The following is a 26,998-nucleotide window of genomic DNA, read 5'->3' on the forward strand; positions in this document are numbered from 1 at the left end:
CGACATCGGACGTACTATACCGTCCGATGTCGGGTCCCCTGCTTTGATGTGCGCTCCGGCGGTGAGCGCACATCAAAGTCGCGACATGTCAGCTGTTTTTTACAGCTGACATGTGCGCGCAATAGCGGCGGGTGAAATCGCGATCACCCGCCGCTATTAACTAGTTAAATGCCGCTGTCAAACGCAGACAGCGGCATTTAACTACCGCATCCGGCCGGGCGGCCGGAAATGAGCGCATCGCCGACCCCTGTCACATGATCGGGGGTCGACGATGTGTCAGGAAGGTAACCATAGAGGTCCTTGAGACCTCTATGGTTACTGATCGCCGGTGGCTGTGAGCGCCACCCTGTGGACGGCGCTCACAGCACACCTGCATTTTAGCTACATAACAGCGATCTGATGATCGCTGTTATGTAGCAGAGCCGATCGCGTTGTGCCAGCTTCTAGCCTCCCATGGAGGCTATAGAAGCATGGCAAAAGTAAAAAAAAAAAGTAAAAAAAATGTGAAAAAAATAAAAAATATATAAAAGTTTAAATCACCCCCCTTTCGCCCCAATCAAAATAAATCAATAAAAATAATATCAAATCTACACATATTTGGTATCGACACGTTCAGAATCGCCCGATCTATCAATAAAAAAAAAGCATTAACCTGATCGCAAAACGGCGTAACGAGAAAAAAAATCGAAACGCCAGAATTACATTTTTTTGGTCGCCGCAACATTGCATTAAAATGCAATAACGGGCGATCAAAAGAACGTATCTGCACGAAATGCTACTATTAAAAACGCCAGCTCGGCACACAAAAAATAAGCCCTCACCAGACCCCAGATCACGAAAAATGGAGACGCTACGGGTATCGGAAAATGGCGTAATTTTATTATTTTTTTTTTTTTGCAAAGTTTGGAAATTTTTTTCACCACTTAGGTAAAACATAACCTAGACATGTGAGGTGTCTATGAACTCATACTGACCTGGAGAATCATAATGGCCGGTCAGTTTTATCATTTAGTGAACCTAGCAAAAAAACCAGACAAAAAACAAGTGTGGGATTGCACTTTTTTTGCAATTTCACCGCACTTGGAATTTTTTTCCCGTTTTCTAGTACACGCCATGGTAAAACCAATGATGTCATTCAAAAGTACAACTCGTCCCGCAAAAAAATAAGCCCTCACATGGCCAAATTGACGGAAAAATAAAAAAGTTATGGCTCTGGGAAGGAGGGGAGTGAAAAACGAAAATGGAAAAACGAAAAATCCCACGGTCATGAAGGGGTTAAAGAAGGAGTTATTTTGTCAGCCATTTCTCCTGATTTGCGACGTGTGTTGCAGAGATTTCAAGCTGGTAGACCTGACTCTTGTCCACCTGACAGACTGTTTGTTCCTGATAAGTGGACCAGCAGAGTCATTTCCGAGGTTCATTCCTCGGTGTTGGCAGGTCATCCGGGAATTTTTGGCACCAGAGATCTGGTGGCTAGGTCATTTTGGTGGCCTTCCTTGTCACGGGATGTATGGTCATTTGTGCAGTCCTGTGGGACTTGTGCTCGAGCTAAGCCTTGCTGTTCCCGTGCCAGCGGGTTGCTCTTGCCCTTGCCTGTTCCGAAGAGGCCTTGGACACATATTTCCATGGATTTCATTTCTGATCTCCCGGTGTTTTGGGGTATGTCTGTCATCTGGGTGGTATGTGATCGCTTTTCAAAAATGGTCCATTTGGTGCCTTTGCCTAAGTTGCCTTCCTCTTCCGATCTGGTTCCTGTGTTCCTTCAGAATGTGGTTCGTTTACACGGCATTCCTGAGAATATTGTGTCTGACAGAGGATCCCAGTTTGTTTCCAGGTTCTGGCGATCCTTTTGTGCTAGGATGGGCATTGATTTGTCGTTCTCGTCTGCCTTTCATCCTCAGACTAATGGACAAACTGAGCGAACTAATCAGACTCTGGAGGCTTACTTGAGGTGTTTTGTTTCGGCAGATCAGGATGATTGGGTGACCTTCTTGCCGTTGGCTGAGTTTGCCCTAAATAATCGGGCTAGTTCCGCTACTTTGGTTTCGCCATTTTTCTGCAACTCTGGTTTCCATCCTCGTTTTTCCTCGGGACATGTGGAGCCTTCTGACTGTCCTGGGGTAGATTCTGTGGTGGATAGGTTGCAGCAGATCTGGAATCATGTGGTGGACAACTTAAAATTGTCACAGGAGAAGGCTCAGCGTTTTGCCAACCGCCGCCGCGGTGTGGGTCCCCGACTTCATGTTGGGGATTTGGTGTGGCTGTCTTCTCGATTTGTTCCTATGAAGGTCTCCTCTCCTAAATTTAAGCCTCGCTTCATCGGTCCTTACAAGATATTGGAAATCCTTAATCCAGTGTCCTTTCGCTTGGATCTTCCGGTTTCGTTTGCCATTCACAACGTGTTCCATAGGTCTTTGTTACGACGCTACGTTGTGCCTGTGGTTCCTTCTGCTGAGCCTCCTGCTCCGGTGTTGGTTGAGGGCGAGTTGGAGTACGTGGTGGAGAAGATCTTGGATTCTCGTCTCTCCAGGCGGAGGCTTCAGTATTTGGTCAAGTGGAAGGGTTATGGTCAGGAGGATAATTCCTGGGTGGTTGCCTCTGATGTGCATGCGGCCGATTTAGTTTGTGCCTTTCACGCTGCTCATCCTGATCGCCCTGGTGGTCTTGGTGAGGGTTCGGTGACCCCTCCTTAAGGGGGGGGGTACTGTTGTGAATTAGACTTTTTTGGCTCCCTCTTGTGGTTACTATTGATATGACTCTGGGATTTCCTTCCCTCAGTTTGCACCCAGCTGGGTCGTTACTTCAGGGGTGTTGCTATATAACCTCCTGGAACCTTAGTCCAGTGCCTGGCATCGGTGTTATCAGACACATTCTGTTTGCTCGTGTTTGCTGGTCCTGGTTCGTGCAAAATTAAGCTAAGTCTTGCTTCTTTGTTTTTTGGGTTATTTGTTTGCTATCATTTTTGTCCAGCTTGTACTAAATGTGATTCCTGACCTTGCTGGAAGCTCTAGGGGGCTGGTGTTCTCCCCCCCGGGCCGTTAGACGGTTCGGGGGTTCTTGAATTTCCAGTGTGGATATTTTTGATAGGATTTTTTGCTGACCATATAAGTTATCTTTCTATATTCTGCTATTAGCTAGTGGGCCTCTCTTTGCTAAATATCTAGCTCATTCTTATGTTTGTCTTTTCCTCTTACCTCACCGTTATTATTTGTGGGGGGCTTCTATCCAACTTTTGGGGTATTTCCTCTGGAGGCAAGAAAGGTCTTTCTTTTCCCTTCTAGGGGTAGTTAGCTCTCCGGCTGGCGCGAGACGTCTAGGATCAACGTAGGAACGTTCCCCGGCTGCTGGTATTTGTGGTGCTAGGATTAGTTATATGGTCAGCCCAGTTACCACTGCCCTATGAGCTGGTTTTCTGTATTTACTGACTTAGCATTATTCCTGAGACCCTCTGCCATTGGGGTCATAACACTTTCCCAACTGAAACACATTCCTTGCCTGGCTCACACCTTAAACCTGGTGGTGCAGTGCTTATTAAAAACTTATCCTGGTTTCTCCGACCTGCGCCTCAAAGTGCGTGGACTTTGCTCACATATCCGACGTTCGCCTGTACACTCCAGCCGTATGCAGACCTATCAGCGGTCTTTGAACCTTCCCCAGCATCGCCTAATCATAGACGTTGCAACAAGGTGGAACTCAACACTGCACATGCTTCAGAGACTGTGCCAACAGAGGCGGGCTGTTATGTTTTTGTGGGAGGATACACATACATGGGCAGGCAGTAGGATGGCAGACATGGAGTTGTCAGGTGTGCAGTGGTCGAAGATACAAGACATGTGTCAAGTCCTTCAGTGTTTTGAGGAATGCACATGGCTGGTTAGTGCAGACAACGCCATAATAAGCATGAGCATCCCCCTAATGCGTCTGCTGATGCAAAGTTTGACGCACATAAAGGATCAGGCGTCTGCACCAGAGGAAGAGGAAAGCCTTGATGACAGTCAGCCATTATCTGGTCAGGGCAGTGTACAGGACTAGGTAGCGGGCGAAGAGGAGGTGGAGGACGAGGAGGATGATGGGGATGAGTATATTTTTAATGCGGAAGCTTTCCCGGGGGCACTGGAAATTGGTTGCGTGGCAAGGCCGGGTTCTGGTTTTTTGAGGGACACAAGTGACGTAGATTTGCCTGAAACTGCCCCTCAACCAATCACAACCGGAGATTTGACAACTGGAACTTTGGCCCACATGGCGGATTATGCCTTACGTATCCTAAAAAGGGACACACGCATTACGAAAATGATGAACGATGACGATTACTGGTTGGCCTGCCTCCTCGATCCACGCTATAAAGGCAAATTGCAAAATATTATGCCACATGAGAACTTGGAACTAATATTAGCAACCAAACAATCAACTCTTGTTGACCGTTTGCTTCAGGCATTCCCAGCACACAGCGCACGTGATCGTTCTCACACGAGCTCCAGGGGGCAGCAGACTAGGAGTGTTAGGGGTGCACACATCAGAAGTGGCGTTGGACAGGGTTTTCTGACCAGGTTGTGGAGTGATTTTGCTATGACCGCAGACAGGACAGGTACTGCTGCATCAATTGAAAGTGACAGGCGACAACATTTGTCCAGTATGGTTACTAACTATTTTTCATCCCTTATCGATGTTATCCCTCAACCGTCATTCCCATTTGATTACTGGGCATCAAAATTAGACACCTGGCCAGAATTGGCAGAATATGCATTGCAGGAGCTTGCTTGCCCGGCAGCAAGTGTCCTATCAGAAAGAGTATTCAGTGCTGCAGGTTCAATATTAACCGAAAAAAGGACTAGTCTGGCTACCCAAAATGTTGACGATCTAACATTCATTAAAATGAACCACAACTGGATTTCGAAATCTTTTGCCCCACATTGCCCGGCCGACACCTAGCTTTCCTATGAAAAGCTCTTGCCTGTGGACTACTGTGAATTACTTTTCTAATGTCTAATTTTCTGCAGCTGATTGTCCAGCATACGACATGTTTACACCTCCCTAAATGGCCAAACTCCCCACACGGGGCCGTGGTATCGCGACTTGGCGCAAGCACCCGTGAGACTGCTGTTTGTCTGAAGAGGTGGGTGTGCTTGCTTTTGGTCGACGGCATTGCTACTGGGTCCCTCATAGTGCAATAAAGTGTCTCTGGCGGTGGTGGTGCGCACCCAACGTCAGACACACTGTTGTAACATAAGGGGCCCTGGGCCTGTACCGCCGGCCACAAGAGAGTTCACCCACCCCCAGGTCAAACATTGCTCTACCACTTCCACAGTTATCTCTCACACTTCCACCAATGTTTAGTCTATGCGCTGACATCCTTCCATACCTGCCCCTGACAATACCATTGTGTTGACATGTATGATGGTACTTAACATAGTCAGGGGCAGTGTCCTCTATTTACCACAGTAAATACTTTGCGCTAAATTAGTAGGTCTGAAACAACGCAGAGGATCCCACCCCTGAACCTAATGATTGCACCCTTTAGTGTTTTTGTTTTGTTTTAATGAGAGACATTCACATTTAATTGTTGTTTTTGACTACTAGCTGGCAGACACTCATTACAATCGGCCTCCGTTGACCAGACCACTGCTGCCCGTGTACCCCTGGAAACAAATATAAAGTGCCTACAGCCAGCCCATTTTATTGTGTTAGGCCTTCGAAGCCTGTCTGCGGTCCCTCCTTCCACTAGGCCTCCACTGACCAGACCGCTGCTGCCCGTGTACCCTTGGAAACAATTATAAAGTGCCTACAGCCAGCCCATTTTATTGTGTTAGGCCTTCGAAGCCTGTCTGCGGTCCCTCCTTCCACTAGGCCTCCACTGACCAGACCACTGCTGCCCGTGTACCCCTGGAAACAATTATAAAGTGCCTACAGCCAGCCCATTTTATTGTGTTAGGCCTTCGAAGCCTGTCTGCGGTCCCTCCTTCCACTAGGCCTCCACTGACCAGACCACTGCTGCCCGTGTATCCCTGGAAACAATTATAAAGTGCCTACAGCCAGCCCATTTTATTGTGTTAGGCCTTCGAAGCCTGTCTGCGGTCCCTCCTTCCACTAGGCCTCCACTGACCAGACCACTGCTGCCCGTGTACCCCTGGAACCAATTATAAAGTGCCTACAGCCAGCCCATTTTATAATGTTAGGCCTTCGAAGCCTGTCTGCGGTCCCTCCTTCCACTAGGCCTCCACTGACCAGACCACTGCTGCCCGTGTACCCCTGGAACCTAATTTACAGTGCATAGAGCCTATTTTTTAATTTTTTTTAATATTAACCCCTTCACCCCCAAGGGTGGTTTGCACGTTAATGACCGGGCCAATTTTTACAATTCTGACCACTGTCCCTTTATGAGGCTATAACTCTGGAACGCTTTGACGGATCTTGGCGATTCTGACATTATTTTCTCGTGACATATTGTACTTCATGTTAGTGGTAAAATGTATTCGATATAACTTGCGTTTTTTTGTGAAAAAAATGGAAATTTGGCGAAAATTTTGAAAATTTTGCAATTTTCCAAATTTGAATTTTTATGCCCTTAAATCACAGACATATGTCACGCAAAATACTTAATAAGTAACATTTCCCACATGTCTACTTTACATCAGTACAATTTTGGAACCAAAATTTTTTTTTGTGACGGAGTTATAAGGGTTAACAGTTGACCAGCAATTTCTCATTTTTACAACACCATTTTTTTTTAGGGACCACATCTCATTTGAAGTCATTTTGAGGGGTCTATATGATAGAAAATACTCAAGTGTGACACCATTCTAAAAACTGCACCCCTCAAGGTGCTCAAAACCACATTCAAGAAGTTTATTAACCCTTCAGGCGTTTCACAGGAATTTTTGGAATGTTTAAATAAAAATGAACATTTAACTTTTTTTCACACACAATTTATTTCAGCTCCAATTTGTTTTATTTTACCAAGGGTAACAGGAGAAAATGGACCCCCAAAGTTGTTGTACAATTTGTCCTGAGTACGCTGATACCCCATATGTGAGGGTAAACCACTGTTTGGGCGTATGGCAGAGCTCGGAAGGAAAGGAGCGCCATTTGACTTTTCAATGCAAAATTGACTGGAATTGAGATGGGACGCCATGTTGCGTTTGGAGAGCCCCTGATGTGCCTAAACACTGAAACCCCCTACAAGTGACACCATTTTGGAAAGTATACCCCCTAAGTAACTTATCTTGATGTGTGGTGAGCACTTTGACCCACCAAGTGCTTCACAGAAGTTTATAATGCAGAGCCGTAAAAATAAAAAATCATATTTTTTCACAAAAATGATTTTTTCGCCCCCAATTTTATATTTTCCCAAGGGTAAGAGAAGAAATTGGACCCCAAAAAATGTTGTGCAATTTGTCCTGAGTACGCTGATACCCCATATGTGGGTGTAAACCATTGTTTGGGCGCATGGCAGAGCTTGGAAGGGAAGGAGCGCCATTTGACTTTTCAATGCAAAATTGACTGGAATTGAGATGGGACGCCATGTTGCGTTTGGAGAGCCCCTGATGTGCCTAAACATTGAAACTCCCTACAAGTGACACCATTTTGGAAAGTAGACCCCCTAAGGAACTTATCTAGATGTGTGGTGAGCACTTTGACCCACCAAGTGCTTCACAGAAGTTTATAATGCAGAGCCGTAAAAATAAAAAATCATATTTTTTCACAAAAATGATCTTTTTGCCCCTAATTTTTTATTTTCCCAAGGGTAAGAGAAGAAATTGGACCCCAAAAAATGTTGTGCAATTTGTCCTGAGTACGATGATACCCCATATGTGGGTGTAAACCATTGTTTGGGCGCATGGCAGAGCTTGGAAGGGAAGGAGCGCCATTTGACTTTTCAATGCAAAATTGACTGGAATTGAGATGGGACGCCATGTTGCGTTTGGAGAGCACCTGATGTGCCTAAACATTGAAACTCCCTACAAGTGACACCATTTTGGAAAGTAGACCCCCTAAGGAACTTATCTAGATGTGTTTTGAGAGCTTTGAAGCCCCAAGTGTTTCACTACAGATTGTAACGCAGAGCCGTGAAAATAATTTTTATTTTTTTTCTCAAAAATGATTTTTTAGCCCCCAGCTTTGTATTTTTACAAGGGTAACAGAATAAATTGGACCCCAAAATTTGTTTTCCAATTTGTCCTGAGTACGCTGATACCCCATATGTGGGGGGGAACCACTGTTTGGGCGCATGACAGAGCTCGGAAGGGAAGGAGCGCCATTTGGAATGCAGACTTAAATGGATTGGTCAGCAGCCGTCACGTTGCATTTGCAGAGCCCCTGATGTACCCAAACAGTACAAACCCCCCACAAGTGACCCCATATTGGAAACTAGACCTCCCAAGGAACTTATCTAGATGTGTTGTGAGAACTTTGAACCCCCAAGTGTTTCACTACAGTTTATAACGCAGAGCCGTGAAAATAAAACATCTTTTTTTTCCCACAAAAATGATTTTTAGCCCCCCAAATTTTTATTTTCCTAAGGATAACAAGAGAACTTGGACCCCAGAAGTTGTTGATCAATTTGTCCCGAGTACGCTGATAACACATATGTTGGGGTAAACCCCTTTTTGGGCGCACGGGAGAGCTCGGAAGGGAAGGAGCACTGTTTTACTTTTTCAACGCAGAATTGGCTGGAATTGAGATTGGACGCCATGTCGCGCTTGGAGAGCCCCTGATGTGCCTGGACAGTGGAAACTCCCCAATTCTACCTGAAACCCTAACCCAAACACACCCCTAACCGTAATCCCAACGGTAACCCTAACCACACCCCTAGCCCTGACACACCCATAATTCTAATCCCAACCCTAATCCAAACGTAAATGTAATCCAAACCCTAACCCTAACTTTAGCCCCAACCCTAACTTTAGCCCCAACCCTAACTTTACCTCCAACCCTAGCCCTAACCCTACCCCTAACCCTACCCCTAACCCTAACCCTAAACGTGACTGAAATACGTGGCACTGAAATACGTGGCACTGAAATACGTGGCACTGAAATACGTGATACGTGGCACTTAAATACGTGGCACTGAAACACGTGGCACTGAAATACGTGATACGTGGCACTGAAATACGTGGCACTGAAATACGTGGCACTGAAATACGTGGCACTGAAATACGTGGCACTTAAATACGTGGCACTTAAATACGTGGCACTGAAATATGTGATACGTGGCACTTAAATACGTGGCACTGAAATACGTGGCACTGAAATACGTGGCACTGAAATACGTGGCACTGAAATACGTGGCACTGAAACACGTGGCACTGAAATACGTGATACGTGGCACTGAAATACGTGGCACTGAAATACGTGGCACTGAAATACGTGCAACTGAAATACGTGGTACTAAAATATGTGGCACTGAAATACGTGATACGTGGCACTGAAATACGTGATACGTGGCACTGAAATACGTGATATGTGGCACTGAAATATGTGGCACTGAAACACGTGGCACTGAAATACGTGGCACTGAAATACGTGGCACTGAAATACGTGGCACTGAAATACGTGGCACTATGACTGTCAGAAAATGTTCATTAAACGGTTAGGGGTGAGGTTAGGGGTAGAGTTAGGGTTAGGGTTTGGATCCCTTTATCACCTTGATGGTGGTGGGTGGCTTTTCAGTGTGTTTTCTGTTTTTTTTCGAAAAAATGCATGCGTTTTTAACGCAAACAAACACATGTGCTTAAAAACGCAAGAAAATACTGCAGGTTGTATTTCTGAAAATGAACGCATGCAGAAAAAAACCGCATGCGTTTGAAAACGCGACCAAACGCGTACAAAAAAACCGCATGCGTTTTCAATGTTAAATATAGGGAAAAAACGCATGCTTTTTTTGTGCAAAAAACGCTGCAGACAAAAACGCAAGTGTGAAACCAGCGACGCTTTTTATAGCAAAAAAGTTTTTGCGTCTCCACATTTTGAGACCTATAATTTTTACACATTTTTCTCCACAGAGTCATGTGAGGTCTTGTTTTTTGCGGGACGAGTTGACGTTTTTATTGGTAACATTTTCGGACACGTGACCGTTTTTGATCGCTTTTTATTCCAATTTTTGTGAGGCAGAATGACCAAAAACCAGCTATTCATGAATTTCTTTTGGGGGAGGCGTTTATACCGTTCCGCGTTTGGTAAAATTGATAAAGCAGTTTTATTCTTCGGGTCAGTACGATTACAGCGATATCTCATTTATATCATTTTTTTATGTTTTGGCGCTTTTATACGATAAAAACTAAAATATAGAAAAAATTATTATTTTGGTATCGCTTTATTCTCAGGACTATAACTTTTTTATTTTTTTGCTGATGATGCTGTATGGCGGCTTGTTTTTTGCGGGACAAGATGACGTTTTCAGCGGTACCATGGATATTTATATCAGTCTTTTTGATCGCGTGTTATTCCACTTTTTGTTCGGCGGTATGGTAATAAAGCGTTGTTTTTTGCCTCGTTTTTTTTTTTTTCCTTACGGTGTTTACTGAAGGGGTTAACTAGTGGGGCAGTTTTATAGGTTGGGTCGTTACGGACGCGGCGATACTAAATATGTGTACTTTTATTGTTTTGTTTTTTTATTTAGATAAAGAAATGTATTTATGGGAATAATATATATATTTTTTTTATTATTTATTTAGGAATTTTTTTTTTTTTTTTACACATGTGGAAAAATTTTTTTTTTACTTTTTTACTTTGTCCCAGGGGGGGACATCACAGATCATTGATCTGGCAGTGTGCACAGCACTCTGCCAGATCGACGATCTGCTGTGCAGGGCTGCAGGCTTACCAAGTGTCTGCTCTGAGCAGACACTCGGTAAGCCACCTCCTTCCCTGCAGGACCCGGATGCCGCGGCCATCTTGGATCCGGGACCTGCAGCCAGGAAGGAGGTAGGAGACCCTCGCAGCAACGCGATCACATCGCGTTGCTCCGGGTGTCTCAGGGAAGCCCGCAGGGAGCCCCCTCCCTGCGCGATGCTTCCCTATACCGCCGGTACACTGCGATCATGTTTGATCGCGGTGTGCCGGGGGTTAATGTGCCGGGGGCGGTCCATGACCGCTCCTGGCACATAGTGCCGGATGTCAGCTGCGATATGCAGCTGACACCCGGCCGCGATCGGCCGCGCTCCCCCCGTGAGCGCCGCTGATCGGTGATGACGTACTATCCCGTCGGCGGTCATACGGGCCCACCCCACCTCGACGGGATAGTACGTCTGATGTCAGGAAGGGGTTAATAAAGCCATGATGGACTACGCTGTACCACGCTATGAGCTACCCAGTTGACAATTCTTTTGCGAGAAAAGCCATCCCACCCCTCCACCAGCATGTTAAAGACCGCATTGTCCATGCATTCTGTCAATCTGTGAGTCCAAAGGTACACCTGACAACAGACACATGGACCTGTAGGCATGGCCACGGAAGGTTACGTGTCCTTTGTGGCGCAATGGGTTAATGTATTGGATGCATGGTCCACACAGGGGACAGCCTGCTAAGTCTGTCTGCAGTCCCTAATTCAAGTTGTCCTCAACTGAATACAGCTGAGCTTCTACCTTCTGGCTCTGATTAACTGCTGTTTTTTAAAAAATTGGTGGTTCCGGCCTACTAACGGAGTCTGCCCCTGCCTGGTGTTGTCCTCAACTGAATAAAGCTGAGCTTCTACCTTCTGGCTCTGATTAAGTTTTTGTTTTTTTTTTGTTTTTTTTTTAATTGCTGGATGGGGCCTAATACCTCTGTTTGCTGCTCCCTGGTGTTTGTCCTCAACTGAATAAAGCTGAGCTTCTACCTTCTGGCTCTGATTAACTGCTGTTTTTTAAAAAATTGGTGGTTCCGGCCTACTAACGGTGTCTGCCCCTCCCTGGTGTTGCCCTCAACTGAATAAAGCTGAGCTTCTACCTTCTGGCTCTGATTAACTGCTGTTTTTTAAAAATTGGTGGTTCCGGCCTACTAACGGTGTCTGCCCCTCCCTGGTGTTGTCCTCAACTGAATAAAGCTGAGCTTCTACCTTCTGGCTTTCGGCCTATACTATCAGATATTAAACTGCATTTGGCCTACTAGTGTGGTTGGGCCCTTGAAACAGTGTCTGCTGCTCTTGGGTTTGCTACTCCACTGAACAAAGCAATGCCGCCTGTTTAGTCCTGTTACCAATTTTGAACTGCATTTAGCCTACTTTATTCTTTGGCCCTATATCTGTTTCCTCTTCATCCTGCCCATTGCCCAGCCACTGCTAGATGAGTCTGCTGGTACATTGACCTAGACCACTACATTCCCCTTGCACTCTACACAGCCAGAATCTGACCCTGCTGAAAGTAAAGTTCCCCTTCCCGCATGTTATACCACCTTACACAGGGACAAAGAGGAAGGTGCAGATGAAAGTGCAGGTTCCTTCATCAGGTGGGGGGGGGCATACTCGTTGGCGACGTCACTGGCACAGGGCCCCTCAGAGTACGCAAAAGTGTCGCTGCTGGTGGGAGGCGCCCCCGCCATGCAAACACACCGCCGTACTTTGAGGGGCCCTGTGCCAGTGCCAATGCGAACGAGTGGGCCCCCCCTGCTTGCTCAGGATCACAGCACTTGCAACGTTGAAATACTTACCTCTCCCTGCTCCACCGCCGTGACGTAGTCTGCGTTTTCTGGGCCCACGAAAAACTTGAGCCAGCCCTACTCCTCCCACAACTTTTGCCAAATGACCCCCAATTCCCTATGCCCAACTATTATTATAAAGTTAATTAAGATTGACAAGCTTCAGAAACAAGAATGGATGTTTTTGGCATTAAAATGGGCACTGTAGGTGTTTTCTTGGCCTCCACTCACTGACGACTATGCTTCCCCATTGACTTGCATTGGGTTTCGTGTTTCGGTCGATCCCCGACTTTCAGCAATAATCGGCCGACTGCACTCGACTCGACTCTGGACAAAGTCGGGTTTCACAAAACCCGACTCGATCTTAAAAAAATGAAAGTCGCTCAACCCTAGTTAGCATCAGTTCCTATTTTTTTCTTTTTTAAACTGTTGTGATGCAGTGTTGCATTTTTGTTACTAATTAGGAAAAACATCATATTAGATTATGTAGAAGCCAGTTATTAATATCAAGATCACCCGATAGCGCTAACCCTCTGGGGTGGATTAATTTAGTTTTGACACCATTTTGAAAGAAATCCCATCCTTTATTTTATAGTGGAAATACATCTTAAAAGTAAGTAGTCATACAAAAAATTGTATAAACAATAATATAACAATATACATTCTTCATTTGTTTTTTAAATGTTTGTTTTAGATCATATATACAATCAGAGGTCCTAAAGATGTCGCCGTGTCCCTTTATCATTTTTCAAAAATGAGTGCATTCTTGCATGATTCAGAAAATATGGATTGTTTTCTGAAAAGATTCTTAACTGACAACAGTAAGTAATCAAAATTAATGTAAACTTACAAAATTGTCAGCTATAAGCATATTCTCCGCTGTACTATTTTATTCATTGCAGTGCCATATGGATCTTGGTTTAATCACGTGAAGGGATGGATGGCATTGCTGGGAAAAGATAACTTTATGTTGCAGACTTATGAGGATCTTAAGAAGGTAAATCTTTAATATGAAATTATTGGCATGTAGAGGAAACGGTCTTATGAATATCCATGTTAAATATAGAAATAAACCTCATAAAAAAAGGTTAATAATTTAATAGATTGAAATCTCATCTTTGCAAAACCAAAATATTAAAAGAATGGATGTAATATCATCCAGATGTGTGACTAAAGAGAACCTGCTAGCACGATTTTGTTATGTAATGTAAATACATGGCTGTAACGGCTCAAAAATACAAATTACATTAATACCTTTAGTGAAGAATAGTGATGATCAAATTTGTTCAGAAAACGATCGCCAAACATAAATTCAGCATGAATATGCACATTCGGATTTGTGATCGGAAACATGAGCAAAATGTTATAAAATCGGAGAAAATCAGTAACATTAGGTAAAAAATTGAAAAAAAGGGGGGTAAACACTGGCGCTGCACTGTCCGAACAATAGGGGGAGGGGGGAAAGAAGCTGCTGGTGGGATGACAGGGACTGTGCTGAACCCTGTCTAAAATATATACTGGAATATACAGATGACGCACCTGCGCTAATGGGGAGGGGATACTGCGTACACTTCGGTGCTGCCTGCTGTGAGGGAAAAACGGAGCCGATTGCGCTCTGCTTAATGAAGAATTTCCGTTATGCAGAAAAATGCCCAAGTGCTGTGATTACAGCGGGATGGTGATTTACCCACTAGACTCTGCTAATCATGCGCTAGACGCTGGCAGTCATATGGCTCCCTTTTGCAATATACATAAATACACATGCACTTACTAGATGTAGGCGTGAAGATGGTTGAGGAGGTCAGTAGATGTCCAAGTCCCTTCTGCCGGTGAACCGGGCTGGACCATGTGCCTCTAAGAAAATCCGGAGCCGACTATGTCCAGGTGGGAGGTTGGATGCTGGATGTCTAGCAAGGGCAGGAACCGCTCACTCCTAGCGTGACCCGGCCAGAAGCAACGCCGGAGCAGTAGCGGTGTGAAAGGGGGGGCGTGGCTAAGGTAGTGACGTCACAAGTAAGGCGGGTGCTTGTCAGGGCAACCAACCAACGCGTTTCGAAGGAGGTGCTCCTTCTTCGTCAGGGCTGGAGTTCCATGAAGGACCCGTCCTTATATAGCCTACGCCCCCTGAGACAGATCTGCCCATCTAGCTCACATGTGACCATTAGTGGGCTCCCGTAGGGTAGAGTTTGTACCGCCCTATATGCTAAGGGTGCATGGGCAAATGTGTACGTGGTGCTATGGGCAAACTTGGGACATGGATATTAGTCTACAGTGTGGAGCATCCATAGCTGGATTACCTCTACGGTATGCGTACATGGCCATAAGCTGACATAGGGATCTGGATGAGAAAAAGGAAATGGGGATGGGGGGGAAAGGAGTTGCAGGGGCTGAATGCGTGAGGGTTAAAAACATTAATCAGATAATACTTTATTTCCAATATAACTAAAAAATGTGAATCTAAAAAGCCGTGTAATTGTACACCTGGTTTTATCATAAGATGCAAGTTCAAACTAAGCTAAGAACAATAAAAGATAATAATAAAAAAAAATTTTTTATTCATTAAAAAATAAAATATAATATAATAGAGGTAAAAATGACTGTGGATCTACATAGTTAAACCTGGACACTTTAGATTTCCATGAGGTACTGACTACACCTAAGTCACCGTACCTGTAGAGCGATTAAATAAAACATTGCGTGCTAGGCTTATGTGGAGTATAACAACTGTTTAGAGGTTAACTATGTCATTGAAACACGTATACCCCCCCTTTTTTCAATCTCTATTTTCTGTGCTTTTACACTAAGGCAGCTGCACGATGGCATTAGATGCACTGATAACTGATAGAGATTTCAGACGTAGATTTATCCAGACCCAATTTTCTCAACACAAACTACCTATTAATAACCTAGACCAGGTCAAGCCCTTACTGAGATTGCTAGAAAAACAACTAGTTAATGAGATGCGCAATCTTTGGGAGATTGCCTCATTGGAAAAGTACGCAGAAGCAGATATCGTTCCTAAAGGGCTAGTCATTCAGAAAACCTTTGCAGGGGACTTTGGAGACCCTGAAATCCAGAAAGAATGGGATGCGATGTTCCAAACATTTTCTAACAAAGCTCTCCACTTCATAATTGATAAAAGCCGGATGAATTTGGCTAAAATTAATCAGTCAATCACGGGACTATTTGACCAACTAAAAACATATAATCATATAGAAGATCTTCATGACCTTATCCCTAGAATCATTTACAGAATAAAAGAAAAGGAAAAGGATATTATCAATAAAAAAATGAAAAAATTTACCAGAGACAATCTGCCATTTGAAAACATTGTACCCAACAAATTCCCTAATGAACCTACACCTAGTCCCAGCAATGAATTTGTAACAGTTGACGAATACAATTCATCCCCAACGAACCATCCGGAAGATATATCTTTGGTATTCTCCACGTATACCAACACGAACTCTACCCAATACACCCCATTGTCAATCCCTACTAGAACCAACGGGGAAAACACACTGATGGAACCCCCAATCAGTATTGACTCTCCAAACATCTATATCGAGGAGGTTAGCCCCCCATCGGGGGAACCCAATATTGTGGAAAACATCCAAATTCCTACCTCGAACCAGTTTTCCCAACTCTCCATAATGGGGGAGGAGGTGGAAACCACGACAGAATGGGAGGACCCTATCCCTACTACAAGTATGAACTATCGTTTATCATATCCAACTCTAGCAAGTAAAGCTAACAGTAGACTTCCTAACCAAATGAAAAATAAACAAACAAGAGACACAAATCCCAACAACAATCAGAGGAGGGTTCCAAATAGGGTTATCAATAAAAATCATGTAGATAAAACTAGCATAAAACCCGTTGTGCACTCGACTATCAAACGGGATTTTTTCCTTCCTCAAAATTCAAAACGAAAAGAGGTAAGAGGGGTGGGAAACTCGCCCAAAAGAAAAATATAACCAAAACCAATAAACTTCAAGCCCATACCCAGAAAATCTTTAATCTCAGTTCATACCAACTCACTCAAGGTGAGAAGAATCTGTTACAAAAAGGTCTCAAATTTGCGCCCACAGCTAAAGCGAACCCATTTAACCTATTCATTAGCATTAAGAAATTCATGCGGAATCTGGCCCTAAAAAAGTACTTCCTAAAAAAGGGTACTAACATAAACAACATCCACCTTACCACTACCACGGAATACATCCACACCAACCTGGCACCCCAATCCACGTTCAATCCTATCAATGAATATTCAAATGCCTTCCGGTCCTTTGAGACCCTAGTCACCACAGACATTAAAAAGCTTAACATAAACCATTCCAAGTATACACCACATAATCTCAATGCAAGTGAAAAGAAAGCAATTGTGGACTTACAAGCCAACCACAATATAGTTATCCACCCTGCGGACAAAGGGGGCGGCATAGTGGTCTTAGATCGTGCTACATACCATAATGAGGCATTGAGACTCCTTAGTGATACCATAACATACAAAAAACTGTTGTTCAACCCCACTGCCAATTATACTCATAAGCTTAATCACCTAGCCCTAAAAGGCAAATCACTGGGGATTCTAAGCAAAAAGGAATTTTGTTTTATTAACAATTGAACCCCAACAATAGCCATCTTTTATCACATACCAAAAATCCACAAGAACACAGTAAACCCACCAGGTCGCCCTATCATATCGGGCATAAATTGTCTCACTGCCAATCTTTTGAAGTATGTGGACTTGCATCTTCAGAAATGCATGCCACTGATCCCGGCCTATCTCAAAGACACTACCCACACTATACAAGTTTTGGAACCTATCATCTGGCAAAATCACTTTATCTTGGGTGTTGTGGATTCTGTTTGTGGGCTCCCTCTGGTGGTTACTGCTGGTACTGGGTGACTTTGGTGGGTTGCGGCCTTTGGTTTCCACCTGTCCATCAGAGGCTGGGTGTTTCCTATTTTACCTGGCCTTTCTGTCATTCCCTTGCCGGCTATCAATGTGTTCAGATGTGCTCTGTTTGGTTCCTGCCTACCTGCTCCCAGATCTTTCAGGATAAGCTAAGTGCTGATTTTCAGTTGTTTGGTTTTTTTGTCCAGCTTGCTGATTATGTCTCTATGCTAGCTGGTAGCTCTAGTGGACTGAGGTTCTCCCCATGTGCCATGAGTTGGCACATGGGTTCTTGTAATCTCAGGATGGTTTTTTTGATTAGGGTTTTTTGCTGACCGCTCAGTCCCCTTTTGTATCGTTCTGCTTTCTAGTTTACAGCGGGCCTCAATTTGCTAAAACTATATATATCATCTCTATGTGTGTGCCTTCCTCTCATTTCACCGTCAATACATGTGAGGGGGCAACTATATCTTTTGGGGTTCATTCCTCTGGAGGCAAGTGAGGTCTTTATTTTCTCTGCAGTACTAGTTAGCTCTTAGGCTGGTGCGTGGCGTCTAGAACCAATGTAGGCACGCTCCCTGGCTATCTCTAGTTGCGTTTGTCAGGCGTAGGGCAGCGGTCAGCCCAGGTTCCATCACCCTAGAGCTCGTCCGTTATCTATTTGTACTTTGCTTGTCCTGTGCTATCCCTAGCCATTGGGGATTCATGACACTTGGGTACCCTTGACATTAGGTCCCTATACACTGTAATCAACCATGAAAAGGGTTGTGAATCAGCACAGGTATTCCTACAGTCCTTAGGTGTGTATAAAAAACCTCAAATCCAGTTCCTTTTAGAAAGTATAGAGTTCATACTCAAGCACAACTATTTTCAGTATGAGAACCAATTTTACTTGCAAAGATGGCGCACCGCGATGGGCACGCGCTTCGCACCTAGTTACGCCAACATATACGTAGGCAACTGGGAGCAACAATCTATCTATAAGGATGGTTCATTGCACACTGGCTTGAAACTTTGGCGTCGTTTTATCGACGATATTCTGTTCATCTGGGAGGGTACAACCACCGAACTCAACCTTTTCATTTCTAATCTAAACAACAGCCAATTTGGTTTAGAATTTACACCTACTATCAGCAATTCTGAAATCAACTTTCTAGATCTTACAATCTATGTGGAAAACAACACACTAAAAACCAAATGTTTCCGCAAAGAGGTAGATTCAAATAGCTACATACACATCCAAAGCTGCCACCTCCCAGCCTGGCTTACTAATATCCTGAAGGGCCAGTACACCCGTGTCAGAAGGAATTGTACTGACCTTAAAGATTATATTGAAGAAACGACACACATCACCAAACAGTTTGAAGCTAAGGGGTACAACCCACAAACTCTAAACAGGGCTAGACAGGCAGTGGGCCAAATACCTAGGGAGAGCTTGGTCCACAAAATAGGTATAGATAACATTCCCCAAGATTTACACCAACAAATCAACAATTTACCGATAGTAACGCAATTCCACTCAGGATATAAAAAATTTACTAACTTAATCAGGAAGCACTGGCCCATCTTACAAACAGACAAAATTATTGGGGATCTTTTACCCGAGAACCCAAGATTTGTCTATACCAAGGCACAGAATGTGGGTCTCCTTGTAGCACCCACAACGAAACCGATTCTGGTAAAGAAAGGTGCACTCTCATCATCGGCGGACCATCGTTCTATGGGATTTACTTCATGTGGACATTGTTCCTGCTGTATTCGTACATCCCGCAAAAAAATGTACTCAAACCACATTTTTAGACTCAAGCGGCACCAGAAGTTTTTCTATTAAGAATACGATCTCTTGTGAAACGGCTGGGGTCATCTACACACTTACTTGCCCGTGCAAGAAGATATATGTAGGCCGAACTAAAAGGCCCTTGAAGGTCAGGATCAAAGAACATCTGGACAACATCCAGAAGGGTTTCAAAGGACACCCCTTATCTCGCCACTTCTTGGAAAAATATAATCGATCCTGCACTAACGTCCTTTTTTGTGGTATACAAGTTGTCCACCAAAACCCCAGGGGGGGAGATTTCCTAAAAATGATGTCCAGGGTTGAATCCAAATGGATTTTTACACTAGATAGCCTGGCCCCTAAGGGACTCAACCAGGAAATAGAGCTATACGCGTTTCAATGACATAGTTAACCTCTAAACAGTTGTTATACTCCACATAAGCCTAGCATGCAATGTTTTATTTAATCGCACTACAGGTACGGTGACTTAGGTGTAGTCAGTACCTCATGGAAATCTAAAGTGTCCAGGTTTAACTATGTAGATCCACAGTCATTTTTACCTCTAATATATTATATTTTATTTTTTAATGAATAATTTTTTTTTTTATTATTATCTTTTATTGTTCTTAGCTTAGTTTGAACTTGCATCTTATGATAAAACCAGGTGTACAATTACACGGCTTTTTAGATTCACATTTTTTAGTTATATTGGAAATAAAGTATTATCTGATTAATGTTTTTAACCCTCACGCATTCAGCCCCTGCAACTCCTCCCCCCCCCCTCCCCCTTTCCTTTTTCTCATCCAGATCCCTATGTCAGCTTATGGTCATGTACGCATAACGTAGAGGTAATCCAGCTATGGATGCTCCACACTGTAGACTAATATCCATGTCCCAAGTTTGCCCATAACACCACGTACACATTTGCCCATGCACACTTAACATATAGGGCGGTACAAACTCTACCCTACGGGAGCCCACTAATGGTCACATGTGAGCTAGATGGGCAGATCTGTCTCAGGGGGCGTAGGCTATATAAGGACGGGTCCTTCAGGGAACTCCAGCCCTGACAAAGAAGGAGCACCTCCTTCGAAACGCATTGGTTGGTTGCCCTGACAAGCACCCGCCTTACTTGTGACGTCACTACCTTAGCCACGCCCCCCCCCCTTCACACCGCTACTGCTCCGGCATTGCTTCCGGCCGGGGCACGCTAGGAGTGAGCGGTTCCTGCCCTTGCTAGACGCCCAGCATCCAACCTCCCACCTGGGCATAGTCGGCTCCGGATTTTCTTAGAGGCACATGGTCTAGCCCGGCTCACCGGCAGAAGGGACTTGGACATCTACTGACCTCCACAACCATCTTCACGCCTACATCTAGTAAGTGCATGTGTATTTATGTATATTGCAAAAGGGAGCCATATGACTGCCAGCGTCTAGCGCATGATTAGCAGAGTCTAGCGGGTAAATCACCATCCCGCTGTAATCACAGCACTTGGGCATTTTTCTGCATACCGGACATTCTTCATTAAGCAGAGTGCAATCGGCTCCGTTTTTCCCTCACAGCAGGCAGCACCGAAGTGTACGCAGTATCCCCTCCCCATTAGCGCAGGTGTGTCATCGGTATATTCCATTAGGTAAAAAATGCTGGAAAATATTTGCATTGCCACAAAGTTATTTTCAGCATTTTAGCAGCAATAATGGTGGCGTATCATGAGCGTTTGTCCCATGTTTGATGAGGGGAGAGGGTTTGCAGAGCTCAGAGGCACGGTGTTCTTGTTAACAGTCATTTTTTTTTTCTTTCCAACTTTATGTGTGCACATTGCGGCTAGCCAACCAGGGCGCAGGAAACATCCACAATGTCCTGACACAACAACTTGTGTCATTGGCTGCTGAAATCACATGTCCCTCTCCATATAAATAGCGGACATCTTGATTTAGTGCCATTTTGACACTGTAACAATGCAGAGAGGCTACTCCTGACGCTGGTGCTGTTAATAGCAAGATTTTTGCTAGTTAGGCGGTTGTATATCAGTGAGATAGTGTAGGTAGCTAGTGTCCAGTGTGGCTGATAAATTTAGCTTCCAGCAGTTTTTTTTGTTGCCGTTACTGAGGTCCACAGACAAAGCCAGCAGGGCACAGGTCCTACAAGTGTATTGTGCACTGCTTCTATTGTGCTCCATGGATGAGTATAGCATTCTAATTAATTTTTTTTTCAGTAGCTAAATGTGAAACAGCCTGCTGTAACCCACCTTGTCATTAGTGTTGAGCGATACCTTCCGATATCGGAAAGTATCGGTATCGGAAAGTATCGGCCGATACCGTCAAAGTATCGGATCTAGTGTTGAGCGATACCGTCCGATACTTGAAAGTATCGGTATCGGAAAGTATCGGCCGATACCGGCAAAATATCGGATCCAATCCGATACCGATACCCGATACCAATACAAGTCAATGGGACTCAAGTATCGGACGGTATCCCTGATGGTTCCCAGGGTCTGAAGGAGAGGAAACTCTCCTTCAGGCCCTGGGAACCATATAAATGTGTAAAAGAAAGAATTAAAATAAAAAATATTGCTATACTCACCTGTCCGACGCAGCCGGGACTTCAGCGAGGGAACCGGCAGCGTTGTTTGTTTAAAAATCGCGCTATTACTTGGTTACGTGAATTCCCGGCTTGTGATTGGTCAGGTCGGCCATGTTGCCGGGACGCGGACCAATCACAGCAAGCCGTGACGAAATTACGTCACGGCTTGCTGTGATTGGTCCGCGTCCCGGCAATATGGCCGCCCTGACCAATCACAAGCCGGGACGTCACGGGAGGCTGGACACGCGCTCATTTTAAAATGGGCGCGTGTCCAGCCTCCCGTGACGTCACGGCTTGTGATTGGTTGCGCCGCGATCAACCAATCACAAGCCGGGAGGCTGGACGCGCTCATTTTGAAATGGGCGCGTGTCCAGCCTCCCGTGACGTCACGGCTTGTGATTGGTTGCGCCGCGATCAACCAATCACAAGCCGGGAGGCTGGACGCGCTCATTTTGAAATGGGCGCGTGTCCAGCCTCCCGGCTTGTGATTGGTTGACCGCGACGCAACCAATCACAAGCCGTGACGTCACGGGAGGCTGGACACGCGCCCTTTTTAAAATGAGCGCGTTTCCAGCCTCCCGTGACGTCACGGCTTGTGATTGGTTAATGGCGGCCATGTTGCCGGGACGCGGACCAATCACAGCAAGCCGTGACGTATTTTCGTCACGGCTTGCTGTGATTGGTCCGCGGCCCGGCAACATGGCCGCCCTGACCAATCACAAGCCGGGACTTCGCGTAACCATGTAAAAGCTGGAATTTTAAACAAACAACGCTGCCGGTTCCTGCGCTGAGGTCCCGGCTGCGTCGGACAGGTGAGTATAGCGATATTTTTTATTTTAATTCTCTATTTTACACATTTTAACATTAATGTTGTTCCGATACCCGATACCCGATACCACAAGAGTATCGGAATCCCGGTATCGGAATTCCGATACAGCAAGTATCGGCCGATACCCGATACTTGCAGCATCGGAATGCTCAACACTAATCGGATCTAATCCGATACCGATACCCAATCCCAATGCAAGTCAATGGGACGAAAATATCGGAATTAAAATAAACCCTTTCTTTCCTTGTAGGATCATTCTACATGAAGGAAAACAACTAAGAATAATGTAGGATGTATTGGGGGACATGGCGGAGACATTAAAGTCACAGAGGTTTAGCCCCATCAAATAGAATAGCAGGAATTTAATTTTTTTTTATGACGTTCGGCGTTAGAAAGATTTTAACTATGTTAATTTTTTTTTTATTTTGTCAGATATTGATGTTTCACTACTTCCACGCCCTTCACCTTCTATTTTACTTCTCCCACATTTTCTTCTTCATTATCCTCATCATCAGCTTCTTTGACATCAACTATCTTCACCTTATTCATCTTCTTCTTCATCTTCTACCTATATTTTTTTTTTTACATTGTTCATATTCTTTTTATTTAACTATTATCTTCTTCATATTCAACTTCTTCATCATATTATTATTTGTGACAGGCATTCCCGTAGTTGTTATCTATAAAAGTTTGAAGATTACACCTTCCGTTCTGCCTGTCACAAAAGAGTTACATTTGTCCACGTTCAGTTTGGCCTGCAGCATCAGGCTTTATCCAGGGGCACCACGAGGAGGAACGGACTCACCCCCATACACTGCTTAGTCTTCTTCTGCTTATAATTTAGATAATATCTTTTGCTCTGATATTTAGTGTTATGCTTAATGTTCTTCTGCTCTTTGTTCTGCAGCCTCTTGTTCTTCTGCTTCTCGGTCTCCCATGTCGTCGTCGTCTCCAGGGTCGTCGTCTCCGGGGTCGTCGTCATCCGGGTGGTCTTCAGGGTCATCGTCTCCAGGGTCGTCATCATCTCAGTGGTTGTCGTCTCTGGTGTCGTTGTCATCTTAGGGGTGGTCTTCCGGGTCGTCATCTTTAGGGTCTTGAACTTGGAAATGTAGCAGAAGGTAAAAGAAGGCTGAGAAAATGCCGAGAAACAGCTGATGGAACTGGAACTCGGATGGCTACCCGAAGGTCCAAGAGCCAATGGAACTACCGAGGACCAGCTGAGGTTACTGGAACCCGGTTACTAAGCAGGAGGTACCCGTGCCTGAAAGCACTACCAAGGACCACCTGACGTTGGTGGAACTTGGATACCCAGAAGGAGGCACCTAAGCCAAAGGCTCTGCCGGGAACCAGCTGATGGTACTGGAACCAGGATGGGGAGCAGAAGGTACAAGAGCAAAAGACACTGCCGAGAACCAGCTGACGGTACTGGAACCCGGATGGGTAGCCGAAGGTCCAAGAGCCAATGGAACTACCGAGGACCAGCTGACATTACTGGAACCCGGTTACTAAGCAGGAGGTACCCGTGCCTGAAAGCACTACCAAGGACCACCTGACGTTGGTGGAACTCGGATACCCAGAAGGAGGCACCTAAGCCAAAGGCTCTGCCCGGAACCAGCTGACGGTACTGAAACCAGGATGGGGAGCAGAAGGTACAAGAGCAAAAGACACTGCCGAGAACCAGCTGACGGTACTGGAACCCGGATGGGTAGCCGAAGGTCCAAGAGCCAATGGAACTACCGAGGACCAGCTGACGTTACTGGAACCCGGTTACTAAGCAGGAGATACACGTGCCTGAAAGCACTACCAAGGACCACCTGACGTTGGTGGAACTCGGATACCTAGAAGGAGGCACCTAAGCCAAAGGCTCTGCCCGGAACCAGCTGACGGTGCTGGAACCAGGATGGGGACCTATTCAAGCTTATCTTCCTAGAGCCCCAACTAGCAGTGTTGGAGCAAAGGGTCAGCAGGGGGAGCAGAGTGTAGGCCGAAGCCTGCACTGGCGGCAGCTTTGTGTCTGCGTGGCTGTTGCAGGACACGTTGCCGGCTACACAGCAGGGGAACAGCTGGCGGTGCTGAACCCCACTGACACATTGGCGAGGTGTTTTTCTCTGTGCAGCCAGCACTTCAGGGCACCAACTGGCGGTGTTGGAGCTCAGGCTCTGCAGGGGGAGCAGAGTGTAGGCCGAAGCCTAATTGAACCGATTTTAAAGGTAACCTTTAACCCCCCCTCAGGGGTTACAAACTACAAGAGCCACAGCTTGGGCAGCAGTAATGCTGCACAAGTCAAAGGTTGCTCTTTTATTTTTGCTCCTTGCACACGCAGAAAGAAACACGTATAACATTTAGGCCCTTAAGCAGTCAAACTGTTTTGGAGGCATGAGTTCCCTTCGTAATGAGACGCAGCACAGCTGTCGAAAATCCCACCTTGGTGCTGGGCGCGGCCTCCTGAGCGTCGTTATTTGCTGCACAGGAGTCTGCGCTGTCGTATTGTCCCTTGGCCTTGCGCTGTTAGCGCTGCCCATCTTCTGACATCATTTAATGTTGGCCGGTGCGGTTCGTGATGACGATGAATCCCAGCCCTGCAGTGTCTTTACATTGTTAAAACACTGCGGGGCTGGGATTCATGGCCTGGCGCAGTACATATGTTCGCCTCTCACACTCGGGTCCTTACACCTGCTTCAGACTGTGCGGCGTCAGCTGATCCCTTATCACATGCCACGGCCATGAAGCCGCACAGTCTGAAGAAGGCGGAAGGAGATGAGGGACAGGCGAACATATGCACTGCTCATGCCCATCAATCACACCCTCGCAGTCAAAATAAATAAGACACCGAGGGGCGTTGTGTGGGGCAGGGCGGCCGCAGAGGCACAGCCAGCTAAACAATGATGCCAGAAGACGGGCAGTGCTACCAAGGGGGTTGCAGCATGTCATTACAAAGGAAAGTCACACCTCAGGGACGGTTTAATGGTCACAGAGGACACATTTTAGACTTGTTCTGTTCCACGTGTGCAAGGCGAATAAGTTTCTGAGCCACCTTGCACACATGCATTACTGCTGTACAAGGTGGCTGTGAAACATACAAACGCCTGGGGGAGGGGGGACAGGTTCCCTTCAATTTCAGTTCTTGTGTCTGCGTGGCTGTTGCAGGACATGATGCCGGCTACACAGCAGGGGAACAGCTGGCGGTGCTGAACCCCACTGACACATTGGCGAGGTGTTTGGCTCTGTGCAGCCAGCAGTACCGGGCGCCAACTGGCGGTGTTAGAGCCCAGGGGTCAGCAGGAGGAGAGGGAGCAGAGTGTAGGCCGAAGCCTGCACTGGCGGCAGCTTTGTGTCTGCGTGGCTGTTGCAGGACACGTTGCCGGCTACACAGCAGGGGAACAGCTGGCGGTGCTGAACCCCACTGACACATTGGCGAGGTGTTTGGCTCTGTGCAGCCAGCAGTACCGGGCGCCAACTGGCGGTGTTAGAGCCCAGGGGTCAGCAGGAGGAGAGGGAGCAGAGTGTAGGCCGAAGCCTGCACTGGCCACAGCTTTGTGTCTGCGTGGCTGTTGCAGGACACGTTGCCGGCTACACAGCAGGGGAACAGCTGGTGGTGCTGAACCCCACTGACACATTGGCGAGGTGTTTTTCTCTGTGCAGCCAGCACTTCGGGGCACCAACTGGCGGTGTTGGAGCCCAGGCTCTGCAGGGGGAGCAGAGTGTAGGCCGAAGCCTAATTGAACCGATTTTAAAGGTAACCTTTAACCCCCCCTCAGGGGTTACAAACTACAAGAGCCACATCTTGGGCAGCAGTAATGCTGCACAAGTCAAAGGTTGCTCTTTTATTTTTGCTCCTTGCACACGCAGAAAGAAACACGTATAACATTTAGGTCCTTAAGCAGTCAAACTGTTTTGGAGGCGTGAGTTCCCTTCGTAATGAGATGCAGCACAGCTGTCAAAAATCCCACCTTGGTGCTGGGCGCAGCCTCCTGAGCGTCGTTATTTGCTGCACAGCAGTCTGCGCTGTCGTGTTATCCCTTGGCCATGCGCTGCCCATCTTCTGACATCATTTAATGTTGGCCGCTGCGGTTCGCGATGACCATGAATCCCAGCCCCGCAGTGTCTTTACATTGTTAAAACACTGCGGGGCTGGGATTCATGGCCTGGCGCAGTACATATGTTCGCCTCTCACACTCGGGTCCTTACACCTGCTTCAGACTGTGTGGCGTCAGCTGATCCCTTATCGCATGCCATGGCCATGAAGCCGCACAGTCTGAAGAAGGCGGAAGGAGCTGAGTGACAGCCTGGCGAAGATATG

At 45.8% G+C, this 26,998-nt stretch overlaps 1 protein-coding gene across 1 annotated transcript in view; it reads left to right on the forward strand.

Annotated features, from left to right (window-relative positions):
- Positions 1-26,998, forward strand: part of LOC143774208 (sulfotransferase 2B1-like) — a 222,842-nt gene that overhangs the window by 117,195 nt on the left and 78,649 nt on the right. The window contains exons 4-5 of the mRNA XM_077261588.1: positions 13,304-13,430; positions 13,512-13,606. Of these exons, the coding sequence (XP_077117703.1) occupies positions 13,304-13,430; positions 13,512-13,606 (222 nt within the window). The remainder of the gene's footprint in view (positions 1-13,303; positions 13,431-13,511; positions 13,607-26,998) is intronic.

This window comes from Ranitomeya variabilis, chromosome 5 (genome assembly GCF_051348905.1).
Source record: "Ranitomeya variabilis isolate aRanVar5 chromosome 5, aRanVar5.hap1, whole genome shotgun sequence".
NCBI lineage: Eukaryota > Metazoa > Chordata > Amphibia > Anura > Dendrobatidae > Ranitomeya > Ranitomeya variabilis.